The 22,716-nt window shown below is 49.9% G+C and overlaps 1 protein-coding gene across 2 annotated transcripts in view; it reads left to right on the forward strand.

Moving 5' to 3' along the window:
* The first annotated feature begins 462 nt into the window (after positions 1–462).
* The window catches only part of LOC147114993 (cysteine-rich secretory protein LCCL domain-containing 1-like), a 114,872-nt gene continuing 92,618 nt past the window's right edge, over positions 463–22,716 (forward strand). The window contains exons 1-2 of one of the 2 annotated variants that reach the window (XM_085993187.1): positions 463–665; positions 1,132–1,541. In XM_085993187.1, coding sequence (XP_085849313.1) covers positions 1,203–1,541 — 339 coding nt within the window. In that variant the 5' untranslated portion in view covers positions 463–665; positions 1,132–1,202. Of the gene's footprint in view, positions 666–1,131; positions 1,542–3,159; positions 3,604–22,716 lie in introns of those variants that run through there. The other variant, XM_085993188.1, reaches the window with a different exon arrangement.

The following is a 22,716-nucleotide window of genomic DNA, read 5'->3' on the forward strand; positions in this document are numbered from 1 at the left end:
TAGATTGTCCCCTTTCCTAAATTGCTTTTTTCTGGATTTGCCCTATCCTGTCCCTCCCTTTAAATTGCCCCTTCTAGATTGCCCTTTTCCCTGAATTGCCCTTTTTCCTGGACTATCCCCTTTTCTGGAGTATCCTTTTCCCTGGATTACCCCCTTTTCTGGATTGCCCTTTGTCCTGGATTACCCCCTTTTCTGGATTGCCCTTTTTACAGCGTCGGCTCTTTTTTTCTGAATTACAGTACCCCGTTTTGGATTGCCCCGATGGGATTGTCCCTTTCTCTGGCATGCCCCCCTTTTCCCGCTATGCCCTCTATCTGGATTGCCGTGTGTCGGGGTTGCGGCTCCCCGGCCGCGCGCCTTTGCGTTGCGGTGTGGGGCGCGGGCGGACACGTCACTGAGCTCTGGATAAAGGCGGCTGAAGCGGCGGAGAGTCCGATCCATCATCGCGCCGCCGCACCGCAGGCAGGGCAGCGCAGCGCAGGCAGGCAGGCTGACGCTGCACCGCACCGAGCGGCCACACAGACACTGGCAAGTTCCCCTCTTGGAGAAAACCTCTCAAGCCGCCCTTTGTTGTTTACTTGATAAAATTTGCAGATATTTAACATCATAAAAGCATTTTTGCATTAAATCGAAAGCGAGAGTTGTTGCTTGTGAGAGGAGTGAAGGTAAGTGTTGCCCGAACCGTTCGCCAGTGACCGAAATGCGGTGTATTAGTTAAAAAGTTCTCGTTAATTGTATAACTGAGATTTCTGCTTCCCCTGACCAAGCACTGGAACCGTGTCAACTGAGCGGCGGGCTGTCATGGCACTGGCTGCCCCTCAGGCTGGACACCAGCAGCTTACTTGGAATAGATTCCCCTCCTGAACTGTATATGCGGAACATGTCTCATTTGCCCGCTTTCTTGTTAAAACAAAACACGATTCAAGTGCCTGTAGCTCGGGCAGACGATAAATTATCTGCTCATAGCCTTTGAATGAATGGACGGCTACATTTACTGGCGTCCGGGGCTGTCTCCATGACAACGCAAGCGGCACACTTTCCTCCCAACACAGGAATATTTGCTTTTGTTGTTTAGCAAATTAATACATCGAGTCCTTTAACCTGCAAATAGTGCACTCTTCGTCATTGCAGCTTCAAAGTTGGCCGGGATTTTGAGTGAAGTGTCTTGGAGTTCATCGCAGAGTGTTCTGAGGCCATTCATCATGAAGTGTTCAGAGTTGGTGACTGCTTTGCTATTAGTTGCACAAACAGTTGTTACGATGATGAGCCCGAATGTTACTTCCGAATTGGATGCAATATTGGTAAGATTTATGGAAGACGATGAAGAACTCTTGACAACTGAAACAGTCACTAAAATGAGCAGCAATTTTACTGATGGTTTGGATTCAATCATGGCAAGATATATGGATCAAAATGAACAACAGTGGACATCCAGAAGAGCGAAAAGATCTATCACAGATAGTGATAGAGAAGTAATCTTGGATCTTCACAATAAACTGAGAGGTCAGGTGTCACCAAGTGCCTCTAATATGGAACATATGGTAAGTGCCCACCTTTCTGCTTTAAAGCATCATAAATGCTTAATTAAAAAAAATCACAATGTAAAACATTGTGGCTTGTTATGGCCAGAAATTGGGAGCAAGGGTTCATTATTGTTCAACTTGTATTATTGTATCACTGTCATATGTGCAAACAAAACACCACCTTCTGGTAAGGCTGGTAATGACAAGATGGCAATGCACAGAGTATTATGCCACCATGGTGTTTTTTCTTTTTAGAAGTAAAATTGAAGTAGCTATTACTTTCCTTAAGAAGGACCATATGATCTTTGTGGCATTTTCAACTTGGTTGCCATTTTTTTCAGAGATGTGCATTTAGGAGGAACAGTCACTGTAACACCTCATGCAGTATATGGTCAGTGCTCTCCTGGATTTTTGCAAAAAATTAGTCATGGTAGGAAATCTACTTAAATTTAGAGCTAAATAATATCTACCATATTGCACTGAGCAAAACAAAATGTGTTCTGTTGTCTCAGATTGTACCAAGATGCTTTATATGAATAACATCTTGTTCTCAGTTCTATCTGTTCAAAAATTAATCACTGGACTATTTTGTTTCAGGAACATTGTCACAAAAGCCAATCGTTGCATTTCGGTTATGTTTGCTGCGGCACTATGTGCTCTTAGAATAATTTATGAATACTTTTTTTTAATGAATTTTCCCTCATTAACAGTGTTAGAGCAAAATATCAAAACTCTGTTGCTTGAGGGAGGGTGTGTGCAGAATAATGATTACACATAAAATTATTTTAGATAGAAATGCAGAGTTGATTAGTAGAGGGAGTGAAACAAGCATGCAAATAGGTGCATATGAAATACCTGTCTGCATTTTAATAAAGGCATTAATCAGTTTAAATTAAATGGGCTAACACACTTGATAAAATATCAGCCAGAGGAGTTTTATCTGAAAATGTTAACACATTTATTGCAAACATACAGGACACTTTCATCAGATAAGGCTTCTTCCAGAGAGTTGAAATCACTGTAGGATTTCATTGATGACTAGCATTAAAAAAAGTGAAACTTTTCTTTACGACAGTTGGAAAATTTTAGTGTAGAATTTCCTCTACGTTGGTGGAAACCCTGAGGACACTAATATGGCAATTGAGTAAAGGCAGGATGCTTTCTCTTTCAATTGCCTGAAGGAAAATCAGAATTTATAACCGCATCTGTGTCATTTCTGAGTTGATACAGCAAACTTTGCAAAATTCGACTGTGCAGAAGATCAAGAGAGCGAGCAGCAGAGAGAAGGTCTTAATTTAAGTGTTTCTCTCCAATGCTCTCATATTGACTTTTTGGTGCTGGCATAGGTGACTAGAAGAAACCAAATTGACACGTATGCATTTGAATTACCATTTGTAATGCTGTCAAATATGATTTATTTTTTCAGTTTATCACACTGAAGTTTAAGTCCCAATACTAATAGTGATAATACTATTATGCATGTATTTTTAATAAATAAAAATATTCTATGCACATGCACACTTTTGGATTCATAAAATTGAAACTAGGGCTGGAATTTTCACAGGAAAAAACAGGTGGGTTGGAGGGTGGTGGGGGGGGGGAGTAAAAGTTGTAAAAATCTAAACCCGACCACAACCCGCCCACTTTCACCTTTTACTCAGGCAGGACGGGGGACGGCTCAGCAATGTAAATATTATAATGAGGCCTGAAGTCTCTACTTTAACCTGCTTTGGATTCCCGGTAGCTGCAACGAGGTGGCCACAGCCTCGGGGAGCAATTCTTGTGGGCCAGGAGGAGCAGGAGTACTTCCCGTCTGCCTCCCAAGCTCCCCCAACAGCAGCCCCAGCCCGCAGCCCCCGGGGTCGGGGTTCGGACCCCCCCAGGGATCGGAACCCTGACCCTGGGCTTGGAACAACCTGTTAATCAGGCTGGCTTCCGGGTGGGGAACCCGCCCTTTACGTCGCACACACGCTATGTTAAAACTTCACAGCTTGCCGGGAAACCTGAACTTCCGGGTTTCCTGCTGTCTCCCAGGTCCCTCCGCACTGTGCGGGTGGGAAACGGGAAAATCCAGCCCTAGGTCAGGTTGTATTTATTTATTATACCAATACGGAGCCAGCTTAAATGATTTTTCTAATGGATGTTTTATTTATACATATTTTTTCTTGCAATTTCAAATTAAACATTGAACAGTAAGCATGTAATACTGAATCATCTTAGTATTAGTCCACATTCAATATGCATGTGACCTAGGTTTCGGTAATTATGTGAATACTCTTTTTTGCTTGTGTGAAGATAACTTGAACCCACTAGAGGAGAGCAGATTTCTTGATACACAAATCAAGTAAAGCACATTCATGTAGGAGGTAACCAGCCTTTCTGGCAGCTGTGCTTTCCACCATTCCCTTCAGTTGTGTATTTAAATATGGAGTATATATTTCTACGCAGAAAACAAATGTTGAGACTTCTACAAACTTCTTGTAATTTCAGTAATCTAGCAAAGTGCAGGGACAGTCATTCCTTTTGTAGGCCTGCTATAGCTTAAACTGCTTATTGCCTGTTCAACCATGTTTTGGCTTATACAAATACTCCAATGAAAGATTATTTAATTCATTAAGTTGAAAACTAGATTTTAGTGAAAACAATCAATACTAAGCTGCCATACCCTTCTATCTTTTTGTCACTCTCTAATAAAATTAGATAAGTTACAGATATAATAACAAAAAAAATTACTACATTGTAAGCATTGCAAAATAATAATAAATGAAGTGAAAATGCACCATGTGAATTAACATACAAACAGATAATGGGGTGATTTTTAACCCCCAAAAATGGGTGGGTTGGTGGGTCAGATGTTAACATTTAAAAAATCTCAAACCCAACTCCAACTCACCCACTTCCAGGTTTAATGGAGGCAGGACATGGGGCAGGCAGCCAACCCGCTCCCAGATGGCGGGTTAGCAATTTAAATATTTTAATGAGGCTGGCAGCCTCTGATTTCACCTGCTTTGCAGGTTTAACAGTGACCAGCCAGATTTCCAAGGCCTATTGAAATCCGACAGCTGAAGGTAAGCGAGGACAGCTTTGGGGAGAAGGTACATGCCTTTACAAAACTACTTGTGGACCAGGAGGAGCAGGAATGATTTCCCCCAGCACCCCCAAGCTCCCCCACTCCCATCAAACCACCCCCCATACAAAGACCCCCGGGGTCGGGGATAGGACCTGCCTGCTTCAGAGTCCTCCCCGCTTGATCAGAAGTCAAGCCTGTCAATCAGGCTGACTTCCAGATGGGGAACCTTTCAAGGAGAAAAGAGTTACAACTCCACAGCATGCGGTGAAACCCGGACCGGGTTCCCTCTCCACCTACGCAATCCGCCCTTGTTAATATCCAGGCCAATGTGTTTGTATGAAATTCCTTTCTCTTTTATTTTAAAATGGGTGTTAAATGGTTAAGGGTACAATTAAAGCTGAATGTCAAAGGAAATAAAATATGTAACGGATGTTCTGTTGAATACAGAGAGAGTGTGACCTGTGCTCAAATATAACTCTTAAGCGGTATTTGTTATACTGTACTTTCGCATCTATATGAAGTAGTTTTGGATGTACATCACTGCAATAGTAGCAGTATAACTCGGGAGTTGGGATCCAAATTGACTCCAGAACACACTAAAGTAGTGAGAACCCCTCCAGACGGCTGTTTTATTTGCTTGGGCTTCATGTTTTAAAAAGTTTTGGGGCTATCCTTTGTATCTGCTGGGTACTTTACTGGGGTCATTTTCTGACTTTGTGGGGGATGAGGCTCACTTGGCAGTAGTTTATATTGGAAATTCAGACATAAGTTGTGCATAATTTTCCAACGATTTAAATTGTTAGTTGGAAAATCGTGTACAATCCCAAATTTCTAATGTGCGCTCCAAGCAGATGATGCCAGGAGCATAAAGTCAGAAAATTACTCCTTATAAACTTAGTGCTGAGTCTTTTTAATGACTCAGAATTTCCTGGAGACATGTGCCATTGCAATAACACATCTATAGCATTGGGTTTGTTATACACCATAAAAGTCCTAGGAAATTATGGCGTGAGTTACTCCAGTATTTATACCACGCCAGAATCTTGCTTTTTCTTGATGTTTTTAATTCTTAGCTAAAACAATCAAAACACTAGGGGGGTGAATATCCATAAGGCCTGAAAATGGGCGTGGGCACCGCAGTGCAAGATAGGCCCGCACCTGCTTAGAAAGTGCAGGTAGTACATCAATTTGATGCTGCCTGTTACTTTACATGATAGGAGCGCATAGCCTAATGACTATCGCACTGCTGACAGGCTGTGCACTCAGCAGGGTGCCAAGTTAGCATTGTTGGAGCGAGGCTGCCTTTCCTTAAAGCTAGGCTGTGTGTTTTCAATGCAATCTCTAGCCCTTAAAGCTGAACTTCCTTCTGCAAAAAAAAACCGTTTAGAACTAGGCAGTCTGCAGCTCTTAAAGCCGAATTGCCTTCTGCCCATAGAAAATGCTATAAGTGCTTCAGCACTAACACAAAGGGCTCGATTTTGCCAGTGTGGGCGGACTGGGCCGTGTCAGGTGTTTTTAGATCCCTGAACCCGACTCCAGTGTGATGTGGGGAAAAAGAGCGATTTTCCCCTAATTGGGCAATTGATTTCCAGTGTGTGGGAACCCCTGGCCCAATTAGTTTTCCATCCTGAAAGTCGCCTCCGATGACATCATCAGTGCTGCTGGATTTAAGGCCTGCATGCAGCCTTGCTTCTTCTGGAGAATGGAAACGCTTTGGACATTGTATGAAAGACTTAATTTACCGACCATGTCCACCAGCAAGCAAAAGTGTGCACCTCGATTTGATGAGCCCTCCCTCCAAGCTCTGGTGGAGGGAGCAAGAACCAATAAGGAGGTGCTCTTCAACTTCCTCAGGGAGAAAAAAAGCCACCACAACAAACTAAAGCTGTGTGGCTGCAAATGGCCAGGGAGGTCAATGCCATCTCTATGTTCTGTAGAACCTGGCTGCAGTGCAGGAAGAGGTTTCATGACCTTCTGCACACTGGAAAAGTGAGTATGACTTTCCCTTCACCCTCAATCTGATCCCCATCGCCTCTCCTCACCAGCACTCTGCTTTGCCAACCTCTTCCTCCACATCCCACTTGACACTTGAATCCCTGCACCCTTACCCATTCCCTCTCTCTATGGTCACATTCACTTAACTATTCAACCGTGAAGCCCTCTCACTCTCTATCACTGTGATGCAATGACAACTTACAACACACAGGGAGGGTCCTTTGTCTACTTCTAAGCATCTATGCTATGGAATCTCTACACTCACTCCTTCATTCTCACTCAAACTCCACTTGTGTCCCTCATTGCAGGAAAAGAGAGCCCACAATAAGAGGGAAAGAGAAAGGACAGGAGGAGGGCCACCCTCAGTAGCCCAGCTTACCACCTCGGAGGAGGCGGCCCTGGAAATTGCGGGGATTGAGGGCGATTCCCAAGTGGGGGACGGACAGGCAGGCGCATCACAGCAAGCTGGTGACAGAATAGTTTGGCATCTCTCTCATTGACATTGCATGAGTCACTGATAATGATTCTGAAGCTCTAACAGATGGACTTATGATCATCTGCACAATTCAATGTGCATGTAACCTTGACCTCAGATCTCTAACTCTTTCCTTTACTCCCCCACAGGACCATCGACAGCCCCCGTCCCCACTGTCCAGGAGGAAGAGCCTGAGCTTCCAGACTCAGAGGAAGCTGCAACATCTGAGGGCGCTGCGGCAGCAGAATTAAGTGCACACATCACCAGTGCAGACACTCACACCTCGGTGGGACCTTCGGGACATAGAGTAGAGTTGTCACCTGGTGTATCACAGCTCACAAGTGAGCATCAGCAGATGGAGACAGGGACAGCAGTGGAGAGCCCTCGTTGGAGGGCGCCAGATGCTCCCAGCTCGGCTCCACTGCATGTCGACCCTGTGCCTCTGGGTCCATCCGGAAGGAGAGCGGTGCTGGAACTCCAGGAACAGATGCAGGAGTCTTTGGCAGCTTTTGTCTCCAGGGTCGCTGCGAGTGTGGAGTGAATGGAGGAGTCCATCGCTAACATGAGCAGAGCCTTTGTGGAGGCGTTGGCGCATGAACGCATCACCACGGAAAGGATGGCAACCTCCGTGGAAAGGATGGCTACCGTAGAGGAGAGGATGGCTATGGCCATGGAGGAGCTTAGTCACCAGGGTTGTGAAAACATGGTAATTGTTCACAATAGACTGACATCTCTTGAGGAGCGATGGTCAGCTATTGAGCATACAAACCAGACATTCATGCAAGTCCTCGGGAGTAGGACTTCCAGTACAAAAACGGGTCCTCATGGCCCCCCTGAAGTGCAGCAATGTGCTGTCAAGCCACTTGCTAGCTCTGAAGTGGGGCTGTCCCATGAGAGGGATGCAGACAGCAAGGAAGTGGGGGCTCGTCTCCAAGTGCTCACACGACCATGCCACTGCAAAGCCCTCGGTCAGAGCCCCACCAGAGTCCCCACCCAACTGAGATCGGTGTCTCAACCCCTGCACAGCCGCAGGAGCAGCAGACTGTTTCCGAGCCCTCACAGGTTCGCAACCCCAGAGGACGCCCGCCAAAGGTGTCAAGACAGGAGCAGCAGGAAAGTGAGCAAGGGGCCTCCACATCTGCTGAAGTCACAGGGGAAACACCACGTAGGAACACACATAAGAGGAAGATACTACAAGTAGTCACAAGGGTAGTCACTTGGGTGTAATGTTATGTTTAATTTTGAAAAGCTATCAGTTGATTATTGCCATTAAAATTTCTGATGGCAAACTGTTGCAGTTGTGGCGTGTGTCATGTCGCTAATGAGACTTCCACATTGAGGGCTTAGGATTACTTGCAATTGTCAGTATGGTGGTCAGAGTGGTAGGAATCCACAGGTTCCTGGCCATTGTCGAGGATCTGATAAGAAGGTGCGAGGCAAAAGTGTTTGATTGTGCAGGCTAAGCAAATCTGGCCAAGATGAGTGCGTGCCTTGCATCCCGGGCAGCAATGTGCTCGCATGCTGCTGCCGCTGGTTGATGCGCCTCTGCAAGCTGTTCATTGTCGCTCTCCTCCTCCTCCTCATCTGAGGAGGCTATGTGATGAGCCGCTTGTTCCTCTGCAAGCCACGATGCCATGCCATGTTGTGAAGTGCACAGCAAACCACGACCATTCTGGAGACCCTGGCTGCTGAGTACTGCAGGGCTCCACCTGATCTATCAAGGCATCTGAAGTGCATCTTCAGCAAGCCGATGGTTTGCTATGTTATGAATCTGGTGGATATGTGGCTGGACTTGTCGCGCTCCTCTGCTTCGTTGGATGGTCTCCTCAACGGCGTCATTAGCCACGTCCTCAGGGGATAGCCCTTGTCTCCAAGTAGCCATCCGCAAAGTTGGTCTGGTGGACTGAAGAATGGAGGCACACTAGACTGGCGCAGGATGAAGGAATCATGGTGATGCGCTATCAATTACTCATAAAAGACTGAGAGTTAAGAGAGTAACTAAAGGCTTTTATTAACAAAAGAATGAAGGTCTGCCTCGAGCGGTCGACCGGTCCAGAAATACAAAGGGCTGGGGAGCAGTCACCTTTATACTAGGACTTGTGGAAGGAGTCAGCCGAGGCATGTCCAGGCATGTACACAGTGGAATACAAACAGTGGTTTACCACATTCACCCCTTGTTTAAAATTGAGTCCGGCGGGGTGAAGTGTATTAAAAGTTAGTGTATTGGAGTCTCTCCGGAGGTCTTGTCGTCTCTCCGGAGGTCTTGTCTGCCGCTGTGATCAGTGTGGCGACGGCAGGGGTAGTGGAGCTTCCAGCGTCGAGTCCTGCGTGGGCTGTGGCACAGGCGTGTCGTCCTCGTAGATGTCGAGCGGGTCGCGGGGCCCAGGCCTGCCGTCTGCTGGGGCTGGATATCGGATCGTTGGGGGGGGGGGTGGTAGTGAGTAGTGGGTTACTGCGGCCCCCGAGGGTGCAAGGTCTCTTATGGAGACTATGTCCTCCCGCCCGTCCGGGTATGCAATGTAAGCATACTGGGGGTTGGCGTGGAGGAGGTCGACCCTCTCGACCAGGGGGTCCGTTTTATGGGTCCTCACGTGCCTTCTCAGTAGGACCGGCCCTGGGGACGTCAGCCATGGCGGTAGCGATGTCCCCGATGTGGACTTCCTTGGGAAGACAAACATTTTCTCATGAGGGGTGGCGTTAGTGGCAGTGCAGAGCAGTGACCGAATAGAGTGGAGCGCATCGGGGAGCACATCCTGCCAGCGGGAGGTTGGAAGGCCCCTAGACTTTAAGGCTAGCAGGGCGGCCTTCCAAACTGTCGCATTTTCTCTTTCCACCTGTCCGTTCCCCCGGGGGTTGTAACTGGTGGTCCTGCTTGTGGCAATACCCCTAGTTAGCAGGTACTGACGGAGTTCGTCGCTCATAAACGATGAGCCCCGGTCGCTATGGATATAGCTGGGGAAACCGAACAGGGTGAAGAGGTCGTTCAGACATTTAATGACCGTGGCACTGGTCATGTCCGGGCAGGGGATGGCGAACGGGAAACGGGAGTACTCATCAATAATATTGAGGAAGTACACATTGCGGTCGGAGGAGGGGAGAGGCCCTTTAAAATCAACACTCATGCGCTCGAAGGGGCGAGTGGCTTTTATCAGGTGGGCCCTGTCTGGTCTATAAAAGTGCGGTTTGCACTCAGCGCAGACTTGGCAGTTCCTGGTCATGGTCCTGACCTCCTCAATAGAGTAAGGCAGGTTGCGGGCCTTGATGAAGTGGAAGAACCTGGTGACCCCCGGGTGGCAGAGGTCATTGTGGAGGGCCCGCAGTCTATCGATCTGCGCGCTGGCGCAGGTGCCACGCGATAGCGCATCCGGGGCTTCATTGAGCTTCCCGGGCCGGTACAAGATCTCGTAATTGTAGGTGGAAAGTTCGATTCTCCACCTCAAGATCTTGTCATTTTTGATTTTGCCCCTCTGCTTGTTGTTAAACATGAAAGCAACTGAACGTTGGTCAGTGAGCAGGGTAAATCGTTTTCCGGCCAGGTAGTGCCTCCAATGACGCACAGCCTCCACAATCGCCTGGGCCTCCTTCTCAACAGCGGAGTGTCTGGTCTCGGGGCCTTGGAGGGTTCGTGAAAAGAAGGCCACGGGTCTCCCCGCCTGATTGAGGGTAGCGGCCAGGGCAAAGTCGGACGCGTCGCTTTCCACCTGGAAGGGGATGGATTCGTCCACTGCATGCATGGTGGCTTTGGCAATGTCTTCCTTGATACGGTGGAAGGCTAAGCGGGCCTCTGCCGTCAAGGGAAAAGAGGTGGACTTGATCAGCGGATGGGCCTTGTCCGCATAGTAGGGGACCCACTGGGCATAATAGGAGAAAAACCCTAGGCACCTCTTCAGGGCCTTGAGGCAGTGGGGCAGTGGGAGTTCCATAAGGGGACGCATCCGGTCGGGGTCGGGGCCGATGACTCCGTGTTCCACAACACAGCCAAGGATGGCGAGGCAGTTTGTGCGGAATATGCACTTCTCCTTGTTATATGTCAGGTTCAGGAGTTGGGCGGTGCGGAGGAATTTTTCGAGGTTTGCGTCATGGTCCTGCAAGTCACGGCCGCAGATGGTCACATTGTCCAGATATGGGAAAGTGGCCTGCAACGCATTTTGATCTACCATCCGGTCCATCTCCCTTTGGAAGACGGAAACCCCGTTGGTGACGCCAAAGGGAACCCTAAAGAAGTGGTAGAGGCGGCCGTTTGCCTCAAAGGCAGTATACTGGCGGTCCTCAGGGCGGATAGGGAGCTGGTGGTACGCTGATTTCAGGTCAATGGTCGAGAAGACGCGGTACTGCGTGATCTGGTTGACCATATCAGCTATGCGGGGGAGTGGGTAGGCATCCAGCAGGGTGTAGCGATTTATTGTCTGGCTGTAGTCGATGACCAGGCGCTGCTTCTCGCCGGTCTTAACGACCACAACCTGGGCTCGCCAGGGGCTGGTGCTGCCCTCAATAATCCCTTCCTTCAGGAGCCGCTCCACTTCGGTTTTAATGAAAACCCTGTCCCCGGCACTGTATCGCCTGCTCTTTGTGGCGATGGGCTTACAGTCGGGGGTGAGGTTAGCAAACAGTGGGGGGGGGGGGTGACTCTGAGTGTGGAGAGGTTACACCTGGTGCGCGGCGGGCAATTTGGGAGCTGCTGGCTGTGGACTGTGAGTGGGGGTAGGGGTCCACCGTACGCCATCGTAACACTTTTAAGGTGGCACTGAAAATCTAACCCCAGCAGGACGGCAGTGCAGAGGTCGGGCAGGACCAGAAGTTTAAAATGATCGTACACGGTCCCGTCTACTACGAGTGTCACTACGCAGTAGCCGCCGATGTCCGTCGACTGGGACTCGGAGGCCATAGAAATCCGCTGGTGCGCAGGCAGGACTGGGAGAGAGCAACGCCGCACCGTGTCGGGGTGGATGAAGCTCTCCGTGCTCCCAGAGTCAAAAAGGCAGATTGTATCGTGGCCATTTACCTTAATGTCCATTGTGGAACTGGCCAGCTGGTGCGGTCTCGCTTGGTCCAGTGTAATGGATGCCAGCGTAGGGGTCGGTGTGTCGCTGCGGGTATCAGATGAGGCGGTGTTGGGGGCCTGCTGCGTTCTGGCTGTCGTCCAAGATGGCGGCGTCCATGATCCCCATGTGGCTGGAGGCGTCCAAAATGGCTGCTGTACCGGTGGTTCGCACATGGCCAGGGAGGCCCAAGATGGCGGCCCGCATGGCCCACACGCTTAGCTGCTGGGGTTCGGGGTGGCTTTGGCCCTGCAGACATTAGCGTAGTGTCCCTTCTTCCCGCAGCCCGAGCAGATCGCGTTTTTCGCCGGGCAGCGCGCTCTGGGGTGTTTTGCCTGGCCACAGAAGTAGCATTTCTGGCCTTGGGGCACTGCTGTCTGGCCTTGGGACACTGCTGCGGTAGTTGGGCCGTTGCTGGGGTGTGGCTGGGGTGGCACGGCGCTATGAGGCGGTCCTACCGTGTCCCAGGCTGTCATTCTCCGCGGCGTCCACGGTGCAGAGGAGTAGGCATCCATGCCCCGGTAGGCTGCATCCAATGATAGTGCGAGTTCAGAGGCCTTGTTGAGGTCGAGGTCACTCTGCTCCAACAGTCGCTGTCGGGTGTAATTGGATCTGTGGCCCGCTACAAAAGCGTCCCGGATAAGTTCCTCTGTGTACACGGCGGCCTTTACATCCTTACAACCACAGGCCCGGCCAAGCACAGACAGTGCCTGAAGGTATTCCACGGTCGATTCCCCAGGTTGTTGTTTACGACTCCCCAGAAGGTGCCTGGCGTACACTTCGTTCACTGGGCGCGTGTACTGGTCCTTGAGGAGCTTGATAGCGTCCGCGTACGAGGTCGCGTCTTGGATGACCGAGTACACTCGGTGGTTCACTTTGGAGGTCAGGACATCCAGTTTGTCCTCGTCCGATTTGATTGCTGCGGAGGCGGTCAGGAATTTTTCGAAACACTTAAGCCAGTGAGTAAACTTGGTGGATGAGTCCGCCTCCCGATGATCTAAGTCCAGGCATGCTGGTGTGAGGATCTTCTCCATTATAAAAATTTTGTTAATAAAATTGATGCGCTATCAATTACTCATAAATGACTGAGAGTTAAGAGAGTAACTAAAGGCTTTTATTAACAGAAGAATGAAGGTCTGCCTCGAGTGGTCGACCGGTCCAGAAATACAAAGGGCTGGGGAGCAGTCACCTTTATACTAGGACTTGTGGGAGGAGTCAGCCGAGGCATGTCCAGGCATGTACACAGTGGAATACAAACAGTGGTTTACCACACATGGCAACTGCCAGGGTACTTGGCACAAACATGCAAAATTTCCTTCTTGTGGTCACACACCAGCTGTACATTGAGGTAGTGGAATCCCTTGCGGTTGACCAAAATACCTGGATTGTGATGGGGTGCCTTTAGGGCCACATGTGTGCAGTCAACGATGCCCTGCACCCTTGGAAAGCCTGCCAGATTGTCAAACCCAACTGCAAGCACAGTTACATTGGCTTGATCCTTGGAGAAATTGATGTGATTTGTGTGCGATGGCAAAAAGGGCATCGGTTACTTGCATGATGCAAGTGTATGCGGCCGCCTGGGAGATGCCGCTGATGTCTGCTGCTGATCACTGGAATGAGCCTGAAGCAAAAAAGTTGAGTGTGGTGGTGACTTTGATGGCCACTGGTAAGGGGTGTCCACCTGCTCCTCTGGGCTCCAGGTCTTGCTGCTGCATTGCGCAGATGTCACCCACTACCTCTCACGAAAGTCTGAGCCTCCTTTGGCACTGCTGCTCAGTCATGTTGATGTAGCTGATACTCTGTCTGTAGACCCTGTTTTGGGGGTATCTCCTGCGCCGACGTGCTTCCATGTGCTGGTGTCTTCTGGCCAGTGCAGCTTCAGGTGGGTGAGCAGCAGCTTGGAGCTCCTGCTGTTGCTCCTGCAGTTGGTGCTGCTGTTGGTCAGGGTTCTGCTGCTGCCATGGCTGGTCTTCGTCCGAATCTGATGTCCAGGAGGAAAGGAAATAAATAGTTCCCATTCTTCTGGTAAATACCTCAGTTGAGGAAGCGCTCAGTCAAGGTGGGGAGAGGGGTTTCCCAGGAGGTCACACTGGAGATGGGTGTCAGGCTCCAAACTTCCAGAACAATGGGTATGCCTGCTAAAAGTTCCCCCAGACCTGAGACAACAAAGTTCTGCCACCTGCAAATGATGATTGGTGAAAACTCCTTTATAATGGTGGAGCAGCAGCTGTTAGTAAGCAGTCCACTTGTGAAGCTGCCAGGATTCACTGGTGTGTTCCAGAGGAGGCGCGCAGAACATGGGAAAAGGGTTAAAATCGGAAAGGCCTCTCAAAATGGGATTATAGAGTCAATTAAGTGGTTGTTAAGGGCCTTAAGGGCCTATCCCGCCTCTTGGAGGTTGGGATGGAAACAGGGTCAGAAAAATCGCATGTGGGAAAATTGCTCGGAGGTGGGATGGATGCAGGATCGGGCCCGCCTGCCATTTTTTGCAATTTTAACAACTCACACACCTCCAATCTCGCCTCCTCGGGCCTGGCAAAATCGAGCCCAAAGGGTTCAACTGACCAGGGAAAGGGCAGCCAGGGTTTCGGACGCAGCACTCGACCTTTGTGCAGGGGGTTAACACTGGAAGAGAGATTCTCTAACCACAGGGGGCCAGGAGGCCGTCCAGAAAGAAGGATGTGGGACCAGATTGGCGAGGCAGTCACTGCCAGCAATGTCGTCCCCAGGACCTGGCTCCAGTGCCCAAAGAATTTTCATGATCTCAGACGAGTGGTCAAGGTCCGTGAATGCATCTTCAAAAGCTGTCTCCTACAAACTGCACCACTAGCCTCACACATTGCTCAGTGCACCACACCCCCCATCACTCACCTACCAACAATCTCGACCAAACTCGAGGCACACCTCGCACACCTAGCTTCACTTCATCCCTTTGGAGGAGACGGTGTTGGCCATTCTTGGCAGGGGCATGGCTGAGCCCTTGGCCCATGGTGGGGCTAAAAGAATGCAAGATGCCGGTATCCTCATATGTTAACCTTCTTTTCACATTCCACTTCCCCCTCATCCCACTATATCTTCTGATGTACAAACTGCACATGGTGTAAGTATGCACCTCTTGCCTTCCCGCCCTCCGTTCCCCACAACCCTACTCTTGTGCCTTCCTCATTTCAGACACCCAAGAAATCCAGCCTGCCCAGCCAATGGTTGACCAAGAAGAGAGATGGGAGAGTGAAGAAGAAGAAGAAATACTGTCAGTCGATTTCACACTCCCGGCCACCAGCTCCTTGAAGCGGTCCTGCAAGGCCATTTGCGGTCTCCCCCACTGAAAGTCAGCAGCCTTCCATCAGCCATGCTGCAGCCACTGGGGTGGCCCTGCATAAAATCACAAGGTTAGGCAAAGGCAGATGCAAGACAATCATTAAGGGATTGCACAAGGGTGATTAGTTGATTTTTTGATGTAATATTGGATGCATATATGGATAAAGTTAGATTGAAAAGTTTGCTTTGTGGTGGCTTTTATTTCAGCATTGTGACCAAAAGGACACTGTGATGGTCAGTAACAGAGGGAAGGTAAGGTGTGGGACTAATGTTGAAAGGGGAATTGGGGTTGTGGTCACTGGTATCACAGGCAGATGATTTGATCCCGGATATTCTGGCCAGAAAGGGGCTGTCTGGGGTTGCATCCTTCCCCTGCTTCTTCCTCATCTGCTTCTTCCTCTTGCCCCTGCAAGCAGCTTGTCCCCTTTGCTGCCTCTGCTTCATCTCCATGTGATGTTCTCAAGGGGGACTGTAATTAGAGCCCCCAGGACTGTGAGCAAGTGATGTTCTCAGAGGCCTTCCTTTACCATCCAAAGCCTTACAAGCATCCAGCAGCACTCCCTGCACACTTTAACAACTTTTTAAATGTGTTGCATCAAACCACTATGCCAATAAAATGTAAAAAAAAAACACTCTGATGTGCCTCAATAATTCCGAGACTCGAAGTTAGCAGAACAAAAACAAGGCTTTTATTAACTTAGAAAGTAACACGTAAGAGAGAGAGATGTCTTCCTTCTGGAGACTGAGGCCAGACTGAAGCTAGCTTACAAACGGGGCCAGGTATGGGCGGAGCCCTACACACAGCACATTCCAGCACATTCCAGTACACAATACAATGAGGTCTGGGGGAAGGGAAATGACACTGAAACCGATCTCAGTCACAGGCAGTGGTGAATGGAATATTTCATCACATTCACCCCTTCTATAGATTTAGTCTGTTCGGGGGTTTGATAGTCCTCTGCGACCGACGTGGCTGTTGCGGTGCCGCGGGTGTCGGCTGGGTGTCCCCGGTAGCCTCCTGGGTCTCTGCCGGGGGTGCCGCCAGGGTTGTTGGAGGGGTAGTTGGTGGGGGTGCCGTTGGTCGGTGTTCTTCCGGGGGTGATGAAAGAGTAGTGGGTGGGTAAGAGTTGCTGTGATCGTCGTTGCCGCTATTGCCGTGGTTGTTGTCGATGCCGGCTGGGGCGACGTCTTTTATGGACACGGTGTCCTCCCTTCCGTCGGCGTGCCGGACATATGCGTATTGGGGGTTGGCGTGGAGTAGGTGTACTGGCTCCACGAGAGGGTCCGTCTTGTGGCCCCTCACATGCCTTCGCACGAGTACCGGACCTGGGGTGGAGAGCCATGACGGCATGGATACGCCTGAGGTGGATTTCCGGGGAAAGACAAACATTCGTTCATGAGGCGTGGTATTAGTGGCCGTACACAATAGCGACCGTATCGAATGGAGCACATCCGAGAGGACTTCCTGCCAGCGGGAGATAGGGAGGCCCTTGGTCCTTAGAGCTAGAGTGACTGCTTTCCATACTGTCCCGTTCTCTCGCTCCACTTGGCCGTTACCCCGGGGGTTGTAGCTGGTGGTACGGCTCGTGGCGATCCCCTTGGACAGCATGTACTGGCGTAGCTCTTCACTCATGAAGGACGCCCCCCTATCCGTATGGATGTAGCTCGGCATACCGAACAGGCAGAACAGGCTGTTGAGGCATTTAATGACCGTGGCGCTGGTCATGTCTGGGCAGGGGAAGGCGAATGGGAACCGGGAGTATTCGTCCACAATGTTCAGGAAGTAAACATTGCGGTCGACGGACGGGAGGGGGCCCTTGAAATCTAAGCTGAGCCGCTCAAAGGGCCATGTAGCTTTGATTAAGTGGGCTCTATCTGGGCGGTAGAACCAAGGCTTGCACTCAGCGCAAGTGCGGCAGTTCCTGGTCAGGGACCGAACTTCCTCAATCGAGTAGGGTAAGTTACGGGACTTTATGAAGTGGAACAGCCGCGTGACCCCTGGGTGGCAGAGGTCGTTGTGGAGGGTCTGTAGCCGATCCCCGGTGGCGCTGGCACACATCCCTCGTGAGAGGGCGTCAGGGGATTCGTTAAGGGCCCCTGGCCGGTAAATGATGTCGTACTCGAAGGTGGAGAGCTCGATCCGCCACCTAAGAATCTTATCATTTTTAATCTTCCCCCTCTGTTTATTATTGAACATAAACGCTACCGACCGCTGGTCGGTAAGTAGGGTGAAGCGTTTGCCGGCTAGGTAGTGGCGCCAGTGGCGCACTGCCTCCACGATGGCTTGGGCCTCCTTTTCCACGGAGGAGTGTCTGATCTCGGGCCCTTGGAGGGTCCTCGAGAAGAAAGCTACGGGCCGCCCCGCCTGGTTGAGGGTGGCCGCCAAGGCGAAGTCAGACGCATCACTTTCCACTTGAAATGGAGTGTTCTCGTCCACTGCCTGTATCGTGGCCCGCTCAATATCCTGCTTAATGCTTTTGAAGGCGGCGTGGGCCTCAGCAGAGAGCGGGAAAGAGGATGCTTTCAAGAGGGGGCGGGCTTTGTCGGAGTAGTTGGGGACCCATTGGGAATAATAAGAAAATAACCCCAGGCACCTTTTCAGGGCTTTGGGAGTGTTGGGCAGGGGCAGCTCCCGTAGGGGGCGCAATCGGTCGGGGTCTGGCCCGATTTCCCCATTCTCCACCACGCTGCCTAGTATGCAGAGGCACGTGGTGTTGTAAACGCACTTGTCCTCGTTGTAGGTGAGGTTGAGTTTTTGTGCGGTTTTCAGGAACCTCTCGAGGTTTGAGTCGTGATCCTGCTGGTTGTGACCGCAGATGGTGACGTTGTCGAGGTAGGGGAAGGTTGCCTGCAAGTGGTGGTCATCGACCATGCGGTCCATCTCCCTCTGGAAGACCGAGACCCCATTCGTCACCCCAAAGGGGACTCTGAGGAATTGGTAGAGGCGTTCGTTCGCCTCGAAGGCGGTGTACGGGCGGTCCTCTGGTCTGATAGGGAGCTGGTGGTACGCTGACTTGAGGTCGATGGTGGAGAACACCCGGTATTGGGCGATTTGGTTCACCATTTCTGATATGCGGGGTAGCGGGTAGGCGTCTAGTAGGGTGTACCTGTTGATCGTTTGACTATAGTCGATCACCATCCGTTTCTTCTCGCTACCCCTTACCACTACCACTTGGGCGCGCCACGGGCTGTTGCTGCATTCAATAATGCGCTCTTTCAGGAGCCTGTCTACCTCGGTCGCGATAAACCGCCTGTCCTCCCAGCTGTACCTCCTGCTTTTGGTCGCTATTGGCTGGCAGTTAGGGGTAAGGTTCGCGAATAGCGAAGGCGGCTTTACCTTCAGGGTAGCCAGACCGCACACTGTGAGGGGCGGCTGGGACCCACCGTACTTGAGCGTGATGCTTTGGTGGTTGCACTGGAAATCCAGGCCCAAGATCACGCTCGCACATAGGTTCTTCATGATTAATTCTTTAAAATTATCATATACAGTTCCGTTAACGCACAATTGTACCGTGCAGTAACCCAGAATGGTCGATGTCTGGGTTTTATCAGCCATAGAGATGGTACCCTGAGTAGGGACCACCTTTAGGGAGAGTTGTTGTGCCAGTTCTGGGTGGATAAAGCTCTCCGTGCTTCCACTGTCAATTAAGCATTTAACCCGGCACCCGTTTACCTCGATGTCCACCATTGATCTGGATAGCGGGTGCGGCCTGGTCTGGTCCACTGTGACCGATGCCACTGTAGGGCCCTGATCGATACAAGATGGCGTCCACGCTGTCTGCTCACAAGATGGCGGACCCCACGAGGTCGGGCAAGATGGCGTCCAAGATGGCCGCTCCCACGGCGCACACGCGGCGGTGGCGGGTTTTCCGGCGGTTGGTTTTCCGGCGGGGTTCCCTCTGCACACCTTCCTGAAGTGCCCCTTCTTACTGCACTTAAAGCAGGTGGTGCCTTTCGCCGGGCACAGGTTTCTGGTGTGCTTTGGCTGCCCGCAGAAGTAGCAGTTGGGTCCCTGATGCGTCGCGGCTGTCGTAGGGCTTCTGGGGGGAGAGCGGGGCCCAGCCGGTGTCGGGCTGTCGGGCGGGGAAGATGCCTTCCAAGATGGCGGCACCCTCGGTGCACACGTGGCGGCGTGGACGGCGCGGGCTGAAGAGTAGGCGTCCGTAGCGTCTTTGACGGCTGCGGAATTGTCCAGGAAGAATTCCATACACTCAAACCAGTGTCCGAAGCGTGCTGATGCGTCCGGAGCATGTTGATCCAAATCCAAACGTTCGGGTTTCAGGAGTTGATCCATAGTGTTGAAAAATAAGTTAATAAAATTGATGTGCCTCAATAATTCCGAGACTCGAAGCTAGCAGAACAAAAACAAGGCTTTTATTAACTTAGAAAGTAACACGTAAGAGAGAGAGATGTCTTCCTTCTGGAGACTGAGGCCAGACTGAAGCTAGCTTACAAACGGGGCCAGGTATGGGCGGAGCCCTACACACAGCACATTCCAGCACATTCCAGTATACAATACAGCACATTCCAGTACACAATACAATGAGGTCTGGGGGAAGGGAAATGACACTGAAACCGATCTCAGTCACAGGCAGTGGTGAATGGAATATTTCATCACACACTCCAAAAGCTAAAATCTAAAGTTATGTGAAAGATGTGTGTGTCCCTTTAAGAAGCGCTGGCAGCGTCTCTGTAGTACTGCTGCACTAACATTCTTCTGTGCGAGGTTTTGAGAGGGCGGTATCCAGAGCGACAGCGTCCAAAATCACAGTCGTGCATCAATTTAGACGTTGCACGCTGATTGACATCACAATCTGCATATTTATATGTGGGCGGTGAGCGCAGGCAATGGCAGCGCTACAGACCTCCCCTAAAATGGCGGCCACCGCGTTCTGCACTGGAAGCGGGCAACCGCTATTTTTTCAGCAAAACTGGCCTTAACAGTTGCGCTAGACCTCCGAATTTTGTGTGTTAGGTTTAGGGCATACAGTATGCATGGTGCAGGGCACAGAAATGCCTGCACATATCAATGATGAAAGTGAGGGGATGATTTGGCCAATGGGGTCGCGTTGGAGGCAGGACTGCTGCTTGTCGGGTTTTAGTCCCGCCTCGATCGACTTGTGACCAATCCATGCTATTTTCCCTTGATTAATCTTGTTAAGCCCGCCCAGCGGGCTTCGCAGGCCAATTAACGGGAAGCCGGTTACAGAGAATGTCAGTGTATGATGTTTCATCTGTCAAAAATTTTTGACAGATGAATTGTTATCGTTTGACAGCTCTGTGAAGCTATCAAACACTGACATTCTCTGTTGTTTGATGAGTCCTTGTATTCAAGACTCATCAAACCTATTTGCTGAGCAGAAAGTAGATGGCTGTTGCATCGGAGAATGCAGCAGCCATCTGTCATCTCTGCCAGTGAGGTGCGGGAGTCTCCGGTTCCCTAACTGTTGAAACCTGCAGGAAGAAACAAAGGTAAATAAAACATTTTCTATCCCTTTTCACTCACCTCACATACCTCTCTCTAAACTTGCACCCATCAATCACCTCTACAGCGCACTTTTGTACCCCGCAGACCCCCGCAGACCCACTGCTCGCCTCAGTGACCCTGGCGGGGTTTCCTGACGTGAGGAAGCCCGCACCTCTGGTGGAAAAATGGGGATAATCCTCTTAACTGCCTGTTAACTACGTGTTAACAGGCAGTTAAATGGCTGTAATCCCCTTCCTGCCTCCAGGAGACGGGGCCCGGCGTGGGTCGGCTATCTGCCTTCTGGGAAGATGGCACGGAGGCAGGTTGGGTACCCGTCCCCAGACTCTGCCTTTTTCCCGGCAGTTCTGCCTCCAAACCCGCCTCATCGGGGCTGGCAAAATCGCCCCCTGAGAGTGGGGGAGAAACTTGTTTAGGCTAATTTTTGGGCCTGAAATGGTCAATGCATTTGCAGTGCACACCTAAAGCCGGAGGCCTGACTTTCATTTGAAATTGGCCCTCACGCCTTATCTGAATAATTCCGGTGAGCTGCGGGCGACTGTCGGTTCTCCTGAGTTTGCTTGCCAGTTTCCTCTAGACAAATTTGTGCCAGCTCTGATTCCAACAGCGGTCCTCAGATAGGTCCTGGGAGACGGGGGAGTCGAACCGGAGGGGCAGGCAAGCGCGGATTGGCAGCGGCCCGCAGTAGTGCTGTGGGAGCAGAAGCAGCACTCCTACTCCTCCAGGCTCCCCATTAAAGTAAGTTAACAAGAGAAAAATGTACCTTATTGTTGGTGGCCTTCAGCAGTCCCTTCAAGGATCGCTGGTTAGGCCGCAGAAAAACCAGAAGACCTTTTCTGACCAATTTTAGGGTGGGGCCCTTAAGCATACATTAGGCCTGTCATTAGCATAGCCTGTTTAGCACAGCCACCAAAGACCAGTTCCACCCCTAAGGTGGCAGCATGTTTTGCAGCATGCATTATGTGAGAAAGGTCAACTGTGAATATTGATTATTATATCTTCCAAAAAAAGGGGCTTCACTTTAAGTTTTAAATCAATTATATTTCTGAAAGGAAACTCTCTGTTGTCTGGAAGACTTACATTGCCACAGCACCACCAAGAGTGCAGAGAACAAAGTGGGTTCTATACTGGACTCCTACAGAGACCAACCTGTGTTGTGCCAAACCTCAGTTTTTGTTGAATGATTTTTTTTCTTGTAAGATACACTTTTTGTATTATTTAACCAATCAATAGTTTATTTTCTATAGTGCCTGGGCATTTTAGAGTTTAATTTGCTTGGAGTCCCAATGTTGTCACTAAAGTTTCACTATTTCTAAGGAATATGGTTATAATTAGGATTTCAATTAAACATCCTTTATATCTACATTATTTCATTGAATAGTTATGCATCACATTTTTCCAACATGATATCAAGTTAACCTTACCTGCAGTGATAGACTGTATATGTGTACTGTGTTTTACTCGTGTGTAATATTGACTGCAGTCCGAGTGGATGTAATTTTCATCAAGAAGTGCACAGGTGAAAAGGTGAAAGTTGTATGTATACACCATTGCAGTCATTTTAATCCCCTGCATTTTAATTCGCTTTGTAACTTGTGAAAAAAACCGCACTTGATCTTCTTAACTTGCAAAAAGCAGCTTTTTTCAGATTTGTATCTTATGCCATCTAAAGAAAAGCACTGCAAGTTAATACTACTGCAGTTAAAATTCAACTACATTATAAGATTTGTTCCAAGCTGACAAAACAGTGAACCAGTTGCACCTTGTTGGCCTTCCTTGTTTGAGTTGAAAGCCAATTTACACGGTGAAAT

The sequence above is a fragment of the Somniosus microcephalus genome, chromosome 7, assembly GCF_052327205.1.
Source record: "Somniosus microcephalus isolate GS21.2 chromosome 7, FLI_Smic_1.0, whole genome shotgun sequence".
Taxonomy (NCBI): domain Eukaryota; kingdom Metazoa; phylum Chordata; class Chondrichthyes; order Squaliformes; family Somniosidae; genus Somniosus; species Somniosus microcephalus.